This window comes from Triturus cristatus, chromosome 6, assembly GCF_964204655.1.
Source record: "Triturus cristatus chromosome 6, aTriCri1.1, whole genome shotgun sequence".
NCBI classification, from domain to species: domain Eukaryota; kingdom Metazoa; phylum Chordata; class Amphibia; order Caudata; family Salamandridae; genus Triturus; species Triturus cristatus.
In genome coordinates, this window is record NC_140589.1 from 888,324,812 (window position 1) to 888,338,456 (window position 13,645).

Here is a 13,645-nt window from a genome sequence, read left to right on the forward strand (position 1 = left end):
CTAAAAGAAATGAGTCTCGGAAAACATTTGTGAACATAGACCATAGTAAAAGGCAAAAGATGCCACTGAAACTGTGAATGACATGAAAGTTGATTTAGAGCATGCAGAAAACTTGCACTTGTATAGTTTTGCAGAATAATAAATTAGCTTCCCATATTATACAACTGGATTTAGGCACAGGCAAGCATACTCACCCGAGTCCCACTCACATGATCAAGAGGGACCACTCAAATTAAGGCTAGGGTGGCAAATAACTATGGAGATATGCGGATTACTTTGCTGATGGGGAGCTGGAATACCACCTGACACACTGTATATGGTGAGACTGGTCTGCAGAGTCTGGGAATGGGCGGTCAAAAGAGGAATCAAATGTGCCCCATATGCACCGGACATGCCCATCTGGATGCTCCAGCCGTTTGTGAAAATAGCACACACCATGTCTGTAGAGCACTGGCTGAGGGGCGGCTGTAATACCTTATGAGAGCTTTATAGAGAGGGAAGATTTCTCACAAGACAGGAAACCACTGGAGCTTTTGGTGTGGGACAATACCTACAAAATGCTAAACTCTCTGCCAGGGTGCGTGAATTGTGCCCATGCTTCCTAGACTAACCGCCCCCCCCGTGGACTCGGATTGAGATGTTGGCGCTGGCAGGAGGTAGGTAACCGATATCGTTGCTATACAAAGTCGTCCTGCGTCACGGCTCAGTATACAGGATAAGTGGGCTGCTGCGTTGGAGGGACCGCTCACGGCTGCGGAGTGGGAAAAGATGCATGTGGGTGTGCTCATGGGTGGGGGTGTGCTGATGGGATCCTAAAACACACGGTTTAAGCAGATACACTACAATTACAATCACCAGGTGTATCTCATGCCTAAAATACTGCACACTATATATAACCCACTTGTGCTGCAAGTTGTCCACACTGTAAGAAAACAGCCTGACTTTGTACATGTAGCCTGGGTTTGAAGATCAATTGTGCTGCTCTGTCGAGAAGTGGTCAGAAGTCTTAATGAGGCCACAGGTTCGATGCTGCAACTTGACATTAAGGTGGTTCTGTTGGGGTTGCTCCAGAGACCGAAGGGGGGAAGCTGAGCAGGGAATTTTTGCTCCTGTGGCTGGTGCTAGCTAAACACTGCATCGTCACTAAGCAGTTGGCTTAGGAGCCACCAGGTTACAGGGACTGCCTCAGGAATATCTCAGTGGGCGGTGGCGGAAGAAAAGCATATTAAAAATATTATGAGGGATGACAAAGTGGAGGAGGCGTTGAGGAACCCCACAGATTCCCGACCGCTGTGAGAATGTGGAAATGAGTGGAGTGCTTTGGGGATGCTATGGCGGGACGTACCACTATACTGATCTGGGTGGGGAGAGGGACTTTAGCCGAATTTATTTTATTATATATATTTATTATCTACTGGCAGTCGCCAGTAGATAAGTTATAGTTAGGACCGCGTTTCCATAGGAAATCTCAAAATTCTATTTTGAATAACTTTGGCGCCGGTTGACGAATCTTCGCGAAAAATTCAAAACTAATGGGGCGCTCCGTTCAGCTCCTACCCTGAAAGTCTCGGGGTGATTCGTCAAGCGGGGGCCGAGAAAAAGGGGGGGTCCCAAAACGAGTTTTCCCCATGCATTTTTCCATAGGACCTTTAGTCGCAGCTACAGCCCGAACGGCTGAACAGAATTACGTGAGATTTGGCAGAGAGGTAGCCATAAGGTCAAGGAAGTGCCTTTTGCAGGTCTGGTGTAAATCTGTTCCGTATTTCCTGAGAAAATAGCATTTAAAAGCATATCAATATCTATATGCGCGCACCGTGCGCGGACACTGCCGTACGCGAGCGCAATTCTGATTGGTTGTTAGATGTCGGTAAACATTCGAATCGGTCGAAACCAGGAAGTGTCGGCCGCCATTTTGTCTCACGCAGTCTGAGGGGGTGAAAAAAAAAGGTGGAGAACGTGAAAAGGGGGCAGAGTGGACAGTTCCTGACCCCCTAGCCTTGGTCAGGGCCTCACAGAAGGACCCCCAAGGGAAAAAAAACATTTTTTTTTGTAAAAAATCGCGAGGTGCGTGCATCGCAAGGTGCGCGCACCGCGCGCGCACGGCACGCACTGCGAACCGTGGGTGCTCGGTGCGCGAAGCGCACCGAGCGCCCACAGAGTGCGCACGGTGAAAAACCTGAAAAAAAATACATTAATAAATACATAGCTTAGCATTTAAAAAATCGTACAAATTCACTGAAAAAACCATAGGTTTCACACACGTTATAGTTAGGAATTAGCATTTAAAAAACCTTGCAAATTCACTTAAAAAACCATAGGTTTCACACATGTTATAGTTAGCTGGACATTTCACTCGTAAAAAACCAATGAAATTCCCCCGTTATAGTTAGTGCAGGCAACTATAACTCACGCGACCGAAACCCTCTGCTGATGACGTCAGATATTACATCACTGTATTTAGACACTTATTTACCCAGGTCTTCTTCCATTAATCTTTAGCTATACATATATTACAAAAATTTATTTTTCAGAAAGACACATATGGCATCAGTGATGTAATATCTGATGTCATCAGCAGAGGATTGCGGTCGCGTGAGTTATAGTTGCCTGCACTAACCATAACGGGGGAATTTCATTGTTTTTTTACGAGTGAAATGTCCACCTAACTATAACCTGTGTGAAACCTATGGTTTTTTAAGTGAATTTGCAAGGTATTTTAAATGCTAATTCCTAACTATAACGTGTGTGAAACCTATGGTTTTTTCAGTGAATTTGTACGGTTTTTTAAATGCTAAGTTATGTTTTTATTTTTTTTCAGGTTTTACACCGTCCCCCAAGGGAAAAAAAACAATTTTTTTTTTAAATCGCGAGGTGCGTGCTCCCAGCGCGCACTGCGAACCGTGCGCACTCGGTGCGCATCGCACACCGTGCGTGCTCTGTGGGCACTCGGTGCGCTTCGCGCACCGAGCGCCCACAGTTCGCAGTGCGCGCTGGGTGCGCGCACCTCGCAATTTTAAAAAAAAATTGTTTTTTTTTCCTTGGGGGTCCTTCTGTGACCCCCTGACCAAGGCTAGGGGCTCAGGAACTGTCCACTCTGCCCCATTTTCACGTTCTCCATCTTTGATTTTCACCCCCTCAGACTGCGAGAGACAAAATGGCGGCCGACACTTCCTGGTTTCGAACGATTCGAATGTTTACCGACAACTAACAACCAATCAGAATTGCGCACGGCAGGGTGCGCGCACGGTGCGCGCGTATAGATATTGATATGCTTTTAAATGCTAATTTCTCAGGAAATACTGAACAGATTTACACCAGACCTGCAAAAGGCACTTCCTTGACCTTATGGCTACATCTGCCAAATTTTAAGTAATTGTGTTCAGCCGTTCGGGCTGTAGCTGTGTCTAAAGGTCCTATGGAAAAATGCATGGGGAAAACGCGTTTTGGGACCCCCCTTTTTTCTCGGCCCCCGCTTGACTTATCACCCCGAGACTTTCAGGGTAGGAGCAGAACGGAGCGCTTCATTAGTTTTGAAAATTTTGCGAGGATTCGTCAACCGGCGCCAAAGTTATTCAAAATAGAATTTTGAGATTTCCTATGGAAGGACGGTCCTAACTATAACTATCTACTGGCGACCGCCAGTCGATAATATATTATATATATATATATATATCCATATCCAAATCCAATCGAGGCTGCCCTGAAATTGAGGCACCACACACGAGCGTTTCTTCACCTTTCAATGAGCTGGGACTTGGATTTTTAACACTTCTAGCAACCTACTAAAGGATTTTAAGATTTTGTGGTAGGCATAGTGGCAATCCAATATGGATTTTTAACCCACGAACTACAAAGACCATAATGCAATTCAGCCCACTACGGCAAGTTCAAAGGAAGCGCTCTGAACACGGCGCGAAATTGTGCAGCTGTGCCTCCAGCCTATACCAGTGACCAAGGGCTTAATGCAGCCCAAACGCATTTGGTTTCCATCCCGCTGTTGTGATGAATCTGATGTCCCGGCTACCTGCAAAATAAAAAGGTGAAGAAACGCTTGTGTGTGGTGCCTCAATTTCAGGGCAGCCTCAATTGGATATATTATTATAATAATAATAAATATATATATATATATATATATAAATATATTTATCTCCGCTTTACACTGTTTATTCATCAAATAAACACGATATCCTGAACAGCAGAATACAGCGTATTGAAGAGTCCGTTTTTCTCTGTGTTGTGCCTGCATGCATCTTGGAGCGTAAACTGATTATATATATATATATATATATAAATAAAGAGAGAGAGAGAGAGAGAGAGACCAGAGACATACTCTATTGTTATCCTCCAGAGACATACTCTACTGGGTTCTGTGACTGCGCTATGCTGTTGTGGTTAGGGTCAGAACTTAGACTGTATACTTTAGTAAAACGCAATAAAAACTATATATCAGCAAAAATAAATTAACAATTCAAATAGTCAAAGTGGCCATCCTTGTAATCGCATCTGCTGGAACATCGAATCATTGTCAGTATAAGAAAACATAATGATGATGCTTAGAATTACATCTTCTCTAAATATAGCAACCCCGCCCTGGTGTCACCACTCAGTGAGAGCCAACAGAGATTACGAGGCAACTGAGAAGAGGCGCATGAATATTTATTTCAGATGATACACATGCATGTCTAGACAATCTAAAGGAAAATAAAAAAGGCAACAGGTCGGAATATAAAAGTTCCTCAGCTTTCAAACTCTGTGGAAATGAGTACAGTTATGGTCTCCTAAGGATATCTATCGAAATAATAAGACCAGAACACTCAACTATATGCACAAGACATCTTTCTCCTTTAACCAGACAATGGAAAGCAACTGATGAATATTGTTTATAGGTCGCAGAGAATTTCTCAGTCGTGCTCCCTTGTCCTGTACACATAAACCTCAGCAATTCTTTCATGGTGTATTTATTACTTTTACTTTGCTCACTCATTCGCTAGGTTTATCCTGATCTAATAATTTACCCTTTCACAAAATGATTAATGCAGATTTTCTATGGGTTACCCTTACACTGTAAATTGCAACGTGAAACTTTAGACCTATAGAAAAACAAGCGCACACCTGCATCAATCTAGCAAGAACATTTGGGGACTTCCTGGCTGACCCGTTATGCTCTTGCCAAGATGCTGCTACAGGAACACGTTTAGTGCACTGGGGACAACCATAGAAATCGATCAGGCTCGAGTGATAAGAAACGTAGCATCTCTCTTGTAGCTAGCTGCTTAAGACTGCAAAGTGAACACTTTAATGTGTCATTTCTTTTATTTGGTAAGAAGTTTTTAGCAACTAAAAAAATTGTAAACGTCACTCATTTGAGTACCGATATCATCGCAGGACACTGCAGAAAACTACGACTAATGTTCAGAAGTGTCAACAGGTGCCCCTAAAATCACAGAAAGCAAAATAAATTCAATCGATCAAGCTCGTGAGCAACTATTCGGAAACACTGAAATGTAATCTTGTGGTGTGGTGCACAGGCATCCTGCCGTTTTGTCCTTGAGCTGCTCATTCAGGGCACTTCCAAGTAACAAGAATGGTGTGACGCTGCACACAATTTGCATTATTTTGTTTTTATAGTGGAATCTATTTCCCTGACTGCAGATTAAAAAAAATATATATTTACAGAGTGTTCAACATCACTTGCTGCCCAAAAAGATGAGCGCTATGTGTGATGTTTAAAATTGATCAGTAAGAGCCAGACTGGTGCACGCACCTTTGGCGGCAGCACTCAACATCTCGAGTGAGGAAAACACTTTCACCAAGTACATGCTGAACAGCACTTCAAACTAAACTGATATTCTGCCAACTAAAGATATTTCAAAGATCCAAAGTATATCTGCAGGTAAAAAGAATAGAAAAAAAACTTGGTGGCTAAAACTGTTCTCCCGTCCTGAAGATGCCCTATCATAAACACTTACGGGTGAAAACAACTATCAACATTCTACATACACTGTACATATGTAAAATTGGCCTGACAGTTACCCAGCACTTTTGGGACATGCTTACACCTAGTATGTTTCATAGTTTAGAACTTCACTACGTTTACTAATTAACTTGTGTTTTTCTCTTTCAAGATGTTGGTATAGAAACAAAACTAATTTCTCAATCTTTTAATGACCACCGATTGAAATGTTACTGAGAATATGCTGAAATTAAGCAGCTTCATTCGGATTATGTTATATCTCTTGCAAGCACCAACATTGCAGATGATAGCGGAGGGAATTCACCGCATCCCACCGTTTTAGAAGTTTCCGGTTAATACATTGTTGTTTGCCCCAAAGAGATGATATTTGCATTTTGAAAATGTATCCTGTTTCCGACAGGTTACCCTGGCTCATACTAAACGTTATGCAGACTCAGAGCCTCAATCTCCCAGTGTTCAAGACAGGCGCGCTTCATCAACCCTGGGAGGATTCCAGGTCTTCTCTGGTGTCCGGTGTAAATTACATCCTTTCATTAGACATCTGTTTCAGGAGAGGCAAAATATTGGCAGGGCTGGCCATTTTAAGGTATGGGAACCTATGGGGGCATGCTTGTGGTTTCTCCAGGGAGGCATTAATGACTATTCACTATTCAAAACACAAGACACTCCTGACATTAACTAGGTCTCTGCTGTTTCAGGAATGGGAGGGGGTTACTGCCACAAGACGAAGATGTACAAGGGCAATCTCACATGTTGTGCACTTGGATAGGAGTTTGGTGAATGCCTGCTGTTTCTATCTACAACCACAACTTTGTGGTTGTTGGTGCGCTAAGGATTCCAGTAACCTGGGCCCCTTCTTAGAAACTAGGGCGCATCGGATGTTTCTGCTTCAGTGCACAGATCCAAAAAGCAGTACCAGCCCTGTTGGTCCTCGATATAGGATTGACTGAGCACAGGCCTTACTTGTCACATTTCACCTCACTGCCTTTCCAGAAGGAGGCTCCCAACATAGCTGTCAACAAGCGGTGTGAGATAGCTTCCTGTTTAACCTCTCAAGTAATTCCAAAGTCATGTCAAGGCTCTATAATCCAATCGATAGATAAAGGCAATCTAGCGACCCCCACAAATTATCCTGTAATAGCCCTGCAGGGTTCGTTTTAAATATTTTGCAAAACAGAAAAGCGGGCTGAAGAAGAAATGTTTATACCTCCAATACAGTCTGGTTTCCACTCAGATCTAGGCACTGACCTTAAATTCCTGGCATAAGCAAATCTCACATCAAAGTCTATAGCTTGGAAGTCAATATTTTACACCTTGTTAATCTATTCAACAAAGTGCTGAGGAAACTGCTCTGCAAAAATTACATAAATGGACCATTCCTTTACCTGTGTTAAATGCCATTCCGTCTTTATATACCAACAGGGTGCAGATAAGGATTGGTAACAATGGATCAATCTTGAGGACAATCCCAACATATAATGATCTAAAGCGGCGTTAAATCTCAGCACCAATTCTATTCAAACTCTTCATTTCAGAACTCTATGATGCTAATCAGCCTCAATCGGACCCATTGAGTTCGGGTACACATTGACTGCAGGTCCGCAATAAGTAGACGATACAGTCCTATTCAATTAATCCCCAATAGGTCTACAATGACTATTAAAGTGAATGGGTTTCTTATTGCTACACCAGAGTTGTGAAATTAACCTTAAAAAACACAAATTATGACCACTGGGAGGAAAATAAAAAATAAAAGGGGTGGTCTAGTATCTAGAGACTCTGCTAGACTATCTCCTTCCCACAGGACTCTTGATCCCCGCGATGCCCAAACCCTGTCCACCGTCTGCTGGGCATGGCAGATGCTACTGTGGGTCCTGGGGGCCACTCTGCTTTATGCTTCAGCCTTGTCGCTTTTTGATAGTCCCTGGTTCCCCATCACCTGTGAAGCACTGGTCAAATGCACACTGCAGAGAAATGGCTTACATACTTTTGGGGACATCTTGCTGCATTCTACAGACACTCACTTTGCCACTGCCACCGCTTTGGACTGTTTTATTCTCAATCTCGTACACAGTGCATTGCGAGCCAGCATACTGACATAGCCGTTAGCGCCTGCCGAATTTTCTCCCCTAACCTTAATCACAATTGACTCAGACAGGAGACAACTAGCTTCTAAATTGTATCTTGCTAGTATGACATTATTACCAGCCCAGGACACAAAGCTCAGAGGCCACTGGGAAAGGGACTTGGGTCGGCCCCTGACGGACAGGATGGGGTCCACTTGTTGTGCACAAATCAGGTTGGTTTCGCCCAATCATCGCCATACACTCATTCCCTTTAAATTTTTGCGGTAAGCTTACATTACCCCCACCGAACAACAAAAATATGACCACACACGATCTCCCGATTTTTCCAAGTGCTATGTTGCCAGTGCTGGCTTTCTGCAAATGATGTGGACATGCAGGCACATCACACTTCTGGGGCGGGACAGTTTTACCGTCTGATGCAAATGGACAAAATTGTCTTGAACCCAGACCCACTCCTCGCCCTCTTTTAAAATGTACGAGAGCTCCCAAAGATCATTAGACAATTCACTGCCATGTCCCTGGTGCTTGCCAGACACAAGCTAGCTTTACACTGAGGTACGCGCCACCCTCCCACGGTTCATAACTAGCTCAACAGCATGACTTACTGCAACGCTACTAGTGAACTGTATGCTTCTCTTTAACCACCCACCTCCAAATCGAAAGATATCTGGCAACCCCTGTGTGACTACCTGCTTTCCTCCATCAAACTCTCACAGGGATCCTGCAAGCTCACACCTGAGACCCTCCATTATGACCAACCAACCGATTGCGCCTGCCACACTAGTCTACTCTTGGTACCGAATGTACGTAGGGCACCTATACACACTTGGTGCGCCATACTCCACTGACAAGTCCTCCCCTGCCTCCCTCTTCTCTTTGTTGCTCCTTGCTTTACCTGGGACTTCCCTGACTGGCATGATTGCCTGTTTGTACTCCTCTACCGTATTACTATTGATCAGGCTTTACGACCTCTACTGTTGCTACAATTAAAGCAGCTTGACTTTTGGTTCTGTCTTTTTGTTTTATTGTTATGTTTAATAGTTGGTTTTGTTTATTGGGTGTAAACGGATTGTCCATTGTGTGAAGTCAACCACTAAGCTCCTACTGTATGTGATGTCCGTCATAGCGTTTAGCCTATCCTTTCAGTCCCCATTTGGTATGCAGCAGACACGTGATCGTTTATACTGATTTTATAATTGCATATGGACATGCATACCGTAACATTGTCAGGACTGCATTGCTATACTATGTACACCTGTCCGTTTTTGCTTCTTAAAACCTAATAAAAACTTTTCCAAAATAAAAAAAAGATCCAACCAGTACAGGAATACAAATATTTGAGCATAACACTTGAACGTCCAGGAACCTTCAAAGTCCATACCCCTCTCTTTAGGTCTCCATGTTAAATCTGGGCAAGGACTTTAACACACTATTATTCAAGACACAAAGCCTATCTTGTCAACCATTACTCTGAGTTATAAAAGTAAAATCCAACTGCCCCTATGATATGGATTAGCTGCCAACCAGGAATTTACAGCCTCTGTGAATAATACACTGATTTGTCATAGGTGAGTATTTTGTCTTCCGCCAAATGCTGGCCAATCGCAAATCAGGCTTGAATACTCTCTAAGCAACTTGAAGATCCAAGAAAAACCTCTCGGCTATTACATATGTCAGGACATCAAGACTGAGCCTCCAACACAATAGAATCTGTGGCGAGCTGTTTTACAGAACTCCTTAAAAACACTGAACCTAAAAGCCTGGCCCGTCTCAATAAGCCATGCCCTTTTTAAAAAAATAGCAATCAAATCAGAAAGTTCAGAAGCAAATGAGCAAGATAAATGCATCCATGTCTGGACAGTAATAAATTCATACAGGTCTAGTAAGAGTCAGACTATCTGGGTCAGACATTTTCGCAAAAACTGAAATTAAGATTCATGCAGCTTTACTTCGGAATTTTTCAAGGTAAGAGTCAAGGCCCACCATGGGTGCCTCATGATAAAGACAGAAGTTGCGGGCTTTGTGGCGATCATGAAGAGTCAGTTTAGCACATTTTATGCACATGTCCACTTTTAGAGCTGGCACAGCGACTTTATCTTAAACCATGTTTTTTGGCTCTCAACATTTGCACAAGTCGTCAGGCAGTAACCGCTTGCTTCAATGAAGAAAACCCTCAACAGAACTGTAAGCTCGTCGGGTTCATGATGTAAGCCAAGGAAAGTTTTAACTCTCTAACTTAGCTTTTCAGTTTGCACATTTTTATCTCTTGTATATTGTAATGATTTTAAATAAACACAAAATAATGTGTTCATTCATACCTTCAGCTAGTCCTGCCTTATTAGCTACCACTACTTTTCATTCTAAGGCATGTGTTTTCAATGTTGCCTGTTCAGACAGGGACCTACTTGGACCAGCGTGCAAAGAACTATTGCCAGAAAAGACATAACTCGCTGAAGACTTCACACGACATTAGATGCTCTGCAGTTATTCCCAAACCAAGCTGCTATGGTGTGAATACAAAAACGTTCAACAAGTACAATGCATTTGAAATGAAAGTTTACACCACAGAACTCTCTCCACCCCTGGCGAAATTTCACCTGCATCTTAGAACCGGTTTCATTGTTTTTAATGAGGTATATCGGTTTCGGTTGTTATTCGAAATTAACCACTAGAATCCCTTGATGTTCTTCTCGTCTCCCATGATCACGGTTTAATTCCATATACTGCAGGTGGAATCTGTACCAGGACCACCGTTCAGTGTCATCAAACCATACGCTACAACTGAAATTTACACTAAAACCATCCTTCTGTGTCCCAAAACATATACAACCGGTGGGACTTCAATCAATGCCACTGCTCACTGTCTAAAAACAATACTCTACAAAAAAAATATCCACCGGGACCGCTCATTTAATGTTTAAAAGACAAACACTACATCTGGAATTTCCTTCAGGGCCGTGGCCGTTGTTACAATCTTGATAACTTGAGAACTATGTATGGGCAAGGCATGTGAAACAAGGTGGTATCGTCCAACGGTCAATGTTGCAACGTCCCCGGCATTATTATAATGGTACAACTTGAACTTGACATTCAAAATACATTTGACCTATGGGATTCGTTCTTGAGATGTGGAAATACTAAACAAAAAAATGTTAAAGCTATAAAATCGACCATTCTTAAGGTTAAGCATTTCAAAGGAGGATCGCCTCAAAGCTACAGAAGGCCCACTCCTTCGTGAGGCGGGGGGAGAGCAAAACCGCGCATACTGTGGTTTGATCCAGGCTTGTACTTTTGGAGGTCAACATCTCACAAGTCATACATTTGTCAGCGCAACAAGTTCCCCAGCAGTGCTATTCAAAATGAACTCTCGTTCACTCATCAGATCATGCTCTGTGTAGTAAGAACCGCGAACACTTGAAATGGGTTGAATTGGATGTAAACAAGACGATCTTCGGCTCTTGTGTTGTAAGAAAGATCTTCGTGTTTACAGGAAATGCCTGACTTTTGACGACTCGCTCTGGTGGCTTCTGTACCAGGTAGGAGGCAGGTTCTGCAAGGAGCCCCAACCATTCAAAGTGACGTGGGTTTGTTTACAGGGGAGGGGGGGGGGCAAGGCAAGAACTAGCGAATTCATGAACTAGAAAGACACATTCAAGCCATCACAAATCAAGTTAATCATAAATATTCTGAATATCAGACATAAGAGAGGCAACCCTCATCAATGCGTGTGCTACCAGGTGCCCTACTTCCCTTCACACCTTGTGTGCGCCTCACCTGGTTCTGGGGTCATTGGACTCCGTGCCCGCTCCGCCATCTCTGTCTTGGGAGACGTCACGCGCCGTAGGAAAGTCTTCGCTCCATGCCACCCTCGGGCGCGCGCCCTGCTGTCCGAGGACACACAGGTAAGAGTCGCCGCCGCGCGCCAGCACAACGCAGCAGCCCCACCTGCCGGCCGCAGGCGGCGCACGCGCGAAGCAGCGGCGCCTGATGTACACCTGCCTGCCGCGCGCCCGAGGGATCCCCCTCCGGAACGCGCACAGGTGAGACAGGACACGTCAGCCGGGGGCGGAGCTTGTTTAAGAGGCGGCATCTTAGCGCTCCCTGCCGGCTGACCGGTGCCACTGCGGGAAACGTTTGAAGGGGGCGGGGCTCTGACAATGGGAGGCGCGTCACTGTATAGGAGGCAGGTAAGGCCGAGCTACAGTGACGTCCTCTTGTGTCCCCAGCCAAGGCTTCACTAGATGGGCGCGTGAACTCGCAGTGTTCCATGCTGCAGCATACTCTCAAAATGAGCTGTAGCACAATTCGCTTGTTCTAATATTGGTTCCCCTTGAAATGTCAGTCGGAATTCGTGGGACAGACTGTTTGATTAGAAGTGGCCGTTGCAACAAATTAAAATGGAGAGCAGGCCCGGTTCCAGGAATTTTCATATGGATGGGCAAAGGATACATTCAGCTGGACCACTGTGGGCCCAATTTTTGTCAACTCTGGAGGTAGCCTACTAGCCCAAGATTACATCAGATGTTTTTCCAAACAGGCGAACAGTGCACCTAGTGACTTATTTGAGAGTAAGAGATGATGTCTATACTCAACAGCCCCAACCTTTGTAATTTCCCACAGGCCAGGTGTCAAAAGATTCACTAACACTGTCACCAGTGTGAGGTCGGGGCAGAAATAACTCTAAGCTTACGTTTAAAAACGATCACTTTTAGTAAGTAGTTCTCAATGCAGAGCTATATTGTGACATATTAATGTCAAAGCTTCCATGTGTTAAAGAAATACACTTTTTTTGAATTTTGAAGAGACTATCATATTTTATGTGATGTTTGTTGTATGTTTTACATAGCAAATATTTTCAGTGCTTGTGCGTGGGCTCTAAGAGTTAAGCCAGAGCCGTAACTTGGTTCTGAGGCTCTCCCTGTTAATTTGTTGGTTCGCCCACCCCATCCTCAAAATACACTGCCCAATTACAGTTTTAAAGACAGTGAAAAAACATTACAACGTTCCGACGTTGAGATGGTGGAAGCACTTAACTGATGACTTTTCCATGGTCTCTTCTGCTGTGACTGGGTGGGCCAACGGTCTTGTTTGGGTGGGCCTGGCCCACCCGCTAAAACTGGGCCGGAGGGAGAGCTGAGCCAGTTTTCTCCGTACGGCTCGAAGAGACTGTGCACAAACTGAATCCTGAAAACTGTTGGTATATAAATCATGCAACCAGCATGTACTACCATGATGAAGTGTCTTCGAAATCTAAAAAAACAAATAGTGTTTCTGTAAAACACGTAAGTGTTTCACATATAACTGTATTGAGCAGCTCACCAATGATGCAGGCCCACAGTGTAGAGGATGTGGTGAGGATGAGAAGATTTTGATAACAAGAGATGCTGGAGGCTGGATCTTCTTGGAGCTCAAAGATCTCTGATGAAGAGAGTCAACAAGCCTTGGCAACAGCAAGTCAACGCGGTGCACAGGGGTACTGCCCTAGCGGTTCCGATGAGGGATACTGGCTTCAAACTTTCTGTGAAGATAGTGCAGGCCTCTAGGGAGTTGCCAAAGCACCACCTGTGTTACTGAACCTTTCGGA

The 13,645-nt window shown here is 44.0% G+C and overlaps 1 protein-coding gene across 4 annotated transcripts in view; it reads right to left on the reverse strand.

Moving 5' to 3' along the window:
• The window catches only part of MAP7 (microtubule associated protein 7), a 733,773-nt gene extending 721,666 nt beyond the window's left edge, over positions 1-12,107 (reverse strand). The window contains exon 1 of one of the 4 annotated variants that reach the window (XM_085611524.1): positions 11,836-12,107. In XM_085611524.1, coding sequence (XP_085467650.1) covers positions 11,836-11,875 — 40 coding nt within the window. In that variant the 5' untranslated portion in view covers positions 11,876-12,107. Of the gene's footprint in view, positions 1-11,817 lie in introns of all 4 variants that reach the window. The other 3 variants (XM_085611525.1, XM_085611526.1, XM_085611523.1) reach the window with 3 other exon arrangements.
• Between the last annotated feature and the right edge of the window lie 1,538 nt (positions 12,108-13,645).